A 6,247-nucleotide genomic window follows, 5' to 3' on the forward strand; every position below is an offset into this window, starting at 1 on the left:
TCCTTAAGCCGCACATTTTCCTGAAATTTATGAATTTTTTGATCAAATTTGATAACGGTTGCCAAGTATCACGAGCTGTACAGGAAAAAAATATTTGGTTCTTCTTTGTTCCTGGGCAATGCTGATCAAAAGCTGACATCATGCAAAAGTCCTTTTTAGCACTGGGAAAAACGTATTCAGAATTCTAAACTTTGGGAACGGATCCTGGAGGTCCTCCTAACGCGTAGGGTGAACAATTTTTGCAGTAAAAAATGCTGTGTGAAAGTTTTCTACCGGAATATTAGAATGAAATAGAATTTTTTAAACGTTTTTAGTTGATATCCAAAAAAACAAAATTTTTTATTCGTTATATTAGTTACTTTGAATCATTATTTGATACTACACTCAACAAGGCGGCTCGTTAATGTGCGTTCGCACATGATGTTCCGACCCGCGCTCATCTACATTTTTGACTTAACTGTCTTTTGACCAACATTTTTGACAAAGAGAAAATCAAAAAAAGATTTTTGAAATTAAAAAAAATTGTTACACAAACAAACTAATGATTGAAATAAATAATGCCATGCCTCTTTACAACGAGATCTGCCATTAAAAAGACTACGAGAAAAAAACAACAAAAAAGCAAAAACAAAAACAAAACTCAATATCTGAAAAGCACCCAGTGAAAACGTCAAATTACAATCAGAGAAAACCCTAGCAACACAGATTTACTATTTCCAAACTCAAAGAGCAGATGGGATTCATCTTAATGAGACAAGGCAAAAAGTCAACTAAAAGAAAAAATATTGAGGCAAAACTAAAAAAATCAAATAACCAAATAATTTCAAAATAAACAAAAGTATTCAAAGTCCTTAAAAATCATTAAATTTTAGCAAAATATATCTTGAAAATTTTGTTAAAAAGTCTTAATGAAACCAATAGGTCCTGTCTTTGGTTAGACTAAGCCATAGAAACGAACTAAACACGTAGAAAAGCTCAAAAAATACGAACAACAAATTACAAACATTGCGAAAACACAAATTAGTGAAGCCATTAAAATCATTAGCTATTATCTGAATATTATGTCTTTTATTTCAATTTCTATATATATTTATATATATATATATATATATATATATATATATATATATATAAATACATATATATGAATATATATATATATATATATATATATATACTAATTCAGCTAAAAATATGCTGCAAAAAAACAAATAAGTTCCATCGGGCCACATTTGAAAATCATTGGGATCTGTTATTACGCGATTGTGCTAAAGGAAGAGAAAAAAAACACAAATACACCACACACATAACTTTATGAAAACGCATATTGTCAAACAAACAAAACATGAGTTACGTCATGATATCAGTAAACATGTAAATTTTCGAAAAATAAAGAATTGTACTGGACCTCTCCATGATGAGAGTAAGTTACAAGTTGACGGAAAGAACAACAAATTGAAAAAAATTGAAAAATCCTGAAATATATTAAAAATGTTCAGTATACGAAACTTTAAGACTATTCGCTATAAACCGACAGCTTCGGGTAAAATCCTTCATTCAAACGGCAATTAGAAGCTTATGAGACAGGTCAGCATTTTACGGCTACCTGAAGAATGCAAAAAAAACAGGCTAAAACAGTAAATTATAAAAAATGAGCGAGAAAAATGTCGAAGCCATTAAAAAATAAACTTTTCAGTAAAAACTTTTCTACTTTCATTTGATTTTTTAACGGCAATGGGATTGGTCTTTTTAACAATTTGACTCCAATAAATCAACAAACATGAACAAAGAGATTAAACCCACGAAATTTTAGAGAAAACCAAAAGTGTCAACGCCATTAAATTCAATAGCTCTCAAAGGAAGCTAATAAATACGCCAAGTTACGCATCAATGAGACAACAAAAAATTTTGTCATTCGCAAATCATCAATAAGACTTAACGATAACCATTGATTGTGAAAACGACAACACCGAATAAAGGCAAATATCCAAAAAATTAGTAGAAAAGTGTGAGAAGAAAGTGTCGAAGCCTTTTAAACCATATGTTTTTCTGTGAAAACTTTACGTATGATCCAATGAATGTCGTCTCTAAGCCAGAGCAACTATCAATATTAGGATAATTAGTTAGGATTCTAAAAAGGAACCAAAATTACGAAAAAAAACCAAAATTTTTAAAAAAAAAATTATGAAAACTAGTGCATCGAAGTCATAACACCAATAGCTGCAAAACAAAACGGCTAAAAAAATTAATTTTGTTTCAAATAGAAAAGAAGGGGATCCGGTAATTACTGAGACTGACATACAGATCACGAAAAAAATGCTTAATACCGGTTGATTTTAAATAAATTTCCCGAAAAATCATTTTAAAGTCTCAACAGCCTTTTAATTTTCAATAGCTTTCAACGGAAGTCATAAAATACGGTCAGTTACAACTTGATTGGAGAAAAACACTTTTGGTCAAACATTGGTTATCAATAAGATACCACAATAAGTCTTAAGACTATGGAAACAACAACAAACACAGGCAAAAACCAAAAATTCAAGAGGAAAGTGCGAGAAAAAAGTGTCGAAGCCCTTTACACCAAAAGCTTTTCTCTGAAAATTTAATCCATGATCCATTGAAAATTTTCCCTAAGCCATTGGGAGATATCAATATCAGGATAATGTGATAAGATTTCAAGAGGAACCAATATTACGAAATTCTCCAAAATTTTTTGAAAAATTTTGAAGTCGTGTTGCGTTGAAGTCATATTACAAATAGTTAGAAGATAAAACCTTTAGCCAGATTAATTTTGATTGCAGTATAACAAAAGGAGGTCCTGTCATTACTGAGACTGACTTACAGTTCACGAAAACAAGTTTATGATCAGTTAATCCTAAAAAAAAATTTGCGATAAACCAGTTTTAAAGTCTTAACAGCCATTAGCTGTCCACTCAAAGCTCTAGATAGTTCACTTACTGCTCATTTTGGAAACTATTGCACTTTTTGTCAACGAGTCTATGCCATAGGCCTCCAAAAATTTAGTAAAACGTCAAAAAGAAGATCAAAATTTCATTTAAAATTACGAAAACTAAGAGTCGAAGCCAAAAAAATGGTCGATTGATTTCTTGAAAACGATTTTTTTGTTCTTTGGGCTTCATTAGAATGTAATGCAAGTTGTCATTATTAGAACCTCGATTTGAAAACTGACTGGTCTCTAGGTGACTTGAGAAAACAAAGAAAAATATTAAAAGTTCTAAAAAAAGAGCTCTCAAATAGAATTTGAATTTTTTTGATAGCACACTTCCCTATGAGACCAGAACTAGTCTTTTTTATCGCCCTTCGATCGTATATTAGGAATTCAAAATTGATTCATTTTGTGGCGTGAAATGGAATTTTGAAATAATATTTTTATTAAAAAGGACTTAGTTTGAAAAATTGTACTAAAAGTGAACAAAATCATGCCAAATATCCCGTTGTTCACACAAAACTTCCATCCTCAATAACTCCTCGAAAAAAAACGAAATTCAAAAAAACTTTTTTAGTTTCCAATTTTACGCTGGACGAGCTTTTTAATGATACCACTCACTTTTCTCTACTATGAATATATCGATCGGCCAAAATTGACTGAACAAAAAAAAACCCATTTGAGTATATAGTTCCTCCCCCCACAAGTGGGGTCGGAACAATAAAGTTATGGTATTCAATTCTTCTAAAGCAGTTTTTTGGGTTTTATAAATCTGAAAGGTGAAAAGGCGAGAAAAGTCAATTGAAATGCTCCGTAGGTTTTTCAATTATACTATAATGTTTCCCTCCTCAACTAATATCATTTGATAAAAAAAATGATTTATGACTATAAAAAACTCATAGATGTAAATGTGAATACATTTAACTAATACTCCAGGTTTCTGATGAACAAACCAAAACTATCGGGATTAACTCGAATTAGTCTAAATTCAATATTCCCATGTATTAGGATAAAACAAATGGTCAAATTCATGAATAAGATGTTCCTTAATCCTGGTCAAATTTGTTTATTATCAGTTTAGGATTTTGAGATTGATCTTCATTCTCGATTAATTATCTTGAGTTAAATTGGAATCTTCGGTTCTCTTTTCTTTAGCGCCTACTTTGTTAGAGATATTTTTACTATTTTTCTGTAATTTGCTGTGTACATAGGTTTGACATTGTTAGTTGGACAAGATGCAGAACTTTCAATGATCTCAAAAGTGGCTCCCTCAACATGTAAATTCCGATTCAAAGTTTGCTCTCGAAATAATGTAAGAAAGACCTAGAATTGCGGTGATCCGAAACAAAGCGGGTATTTGTAACCTCCCTACCCCAACTTAGTGGTCATCTAACCTATAGCCCAATCCTTCCCCAATCATGGTAATTATACCCTAATGCGAGGCTATAATTTCGTGGGAGGGGATATATAGGGAAAGACCCAAAAATTAACTAATTACGGTTAGGTAAATTGCTCTCAAATTACAGATGCGTAGGCCCTGATTGGATATAGCCTACGATCTTTTCCGTTCGTGCCCCCCAGCTTATTGGGTGGATATTATTTGCACCCCCAGACGCACGTGCCATATTTTGGCATAATGAAACACTATGTAATGGCACGTGCTCTGTATCGGGGGGGGGGGTTGGTGAAGGGGGGGGTGTGAAAATAGGGGTGAAGGAGCCACCTCACAATATTCGAAATTTTTTAAAACATGAATTTCTGCTTCCTGAGGAGTTTCGCTGAATCGTACACTAGTACCCTGCGACTACTCTTAGAATGCTACTGACAGCGTTATTACCCGGGTTTTACCAGTTTATCCCGTTCTTTTTGACAAGAAATCAAATTAATCAAAAGTTCGAAAGAACGTTCTAGAACAAAAAAGGTGAAGCAAAAATTTTGCATTAAATGAAAAAACACTCTTGATTATAATAATTATTAAAAAATTTGTTTGATCTGCCCGCATTTTGTACGAGATTCTACCCGCAATCACCGAAATTTTTACAATTTAATAACTTTTAACGGTGACACCTTGACCCAGATTAGCCCTTTGATGCAGACCTTTTGTTCGCCATTGAGTCGCCGAACCCTCTCAATATTTAGTTGATGCTCTTTTAACAGCTTCCTTTTCTCCTCAATATCTTGTTGTGTCTCCACCGCAATTTGTTCAGCCGTCTCTAATCCCTCCTTCAATTTGTCCCTCCTCCCCTCCATTGAGGCAATGTCCTCCTCTTTGGCCTGTAGTTCCTCAACCAACTGAAAATGCGATATCTCTAATTCCAAATATTGTAACTTTTACCAAACACCCGTACCTAACTTTCAGAGTAATTCAGTACTGAATCAGAAAATACCGTGCATTACAAAAATATACTTAATAAAGCCCTGATAAATTTTCCCTTTCTAAGTCAATACTTGGTCGAGGTGTTCGTCGACTGTCAGTACACTTTCAACAACATCATTTTTGCTCTGTTCCCGGCTCTTTTTTGTTGGGCATCAGCCTGTATCAGAGTCCCTTCTGGTGCTTGGCCATCTATGATTATCAATTTTATAATTTCAATACGCTATCTATGATGACTATTTTTTAGTCCAGCTTAAGTCGAAGTTCTAAAAGTCAAAACAAAGTCTTACCATAGCCAATTTTGGTCGAGTACGGTCTTTTCATGGACAATTTTGGTCTAAGAAGGTATTTTCATAAGCCGAGTCTGAGCAACTGTATAAAGCAACCATTTTAAGTAGACGTTAATGCTATAAAAGTATGCTATAGTAGCACACGCATTTTTAGACGATGTTTAAGCTGAATAGAGAACAATTTTGAGTGTCATTTTAAAAAATGTCATTATAAATATGAAGTACCCCGCAGAATTCCCCAGAACTACAAAAATATGCGCTGAAATCCTTCAGATTAAAGTTGTCTGTTTTGTTTGTGTTTAGACTTGCTAATTACAACAAAACATCTAATTTTTTTTCCTGAACAATAAATAAACATAACTTTCATTATTATTTATCACTTTGACGAACAACTTAATTACAACTTCAACGACTACACCGTGAATTTGTTTTTATTATTACAATTATTGTTTCGACATTTTTCAATCCTATCTTCGACGTTTCCTTGTTTAAATCTCAATTTTTTTTGGAATAGCTCAAATCCAAGAAAATTGAATGTTTTGCCTCTTTGCTTTTAATAGATTTGCATCCCTTCGTTTTCCACGCTTTCAAGTGCTCCCAGAACGAGTTTCAAGTCTTGATCAGTTTGTCTCTAGT

The 6,247-nt window shown here is 32.9% G+C and overlaps 1 protein-coding gene across 1 annotated transcript in view; it reads right to left on the bottom strand.

Moving 5' to 3' along the window:
- LOC142352114 (uncharacterized) overlaps window positions 1-6,247 on the bottom strand; it is a 67,553-nt gene that overhangs the window by 40,968 nt on the left and 20,338 nt on the right. Inside the window, exon 6 of the mRNA XM_075404486.1 lies at window positions 5,045-5,239. Within this exon, the coding sequence (XP_075260601.1) occupies window positions 5,045-5,239 (195 nt within the window). The remainder of the gene's footprint in view (window positions 1-5,044; window positions 5,240-6,247) is intronic.

Source organism: Convolutriloba macropyga, chromosome 13 (assembly GCF_964194025.1).
Source record: "Convolutriloba macropyga chromosome 13, txConMacr16.3, whole genome shotgun sequence".
NCBI lineage: Eukaryota > Metazoa > Xenacoelomorpha > Acoela > Convolutidae > Convolutriloba > Convolutriloba macropyga.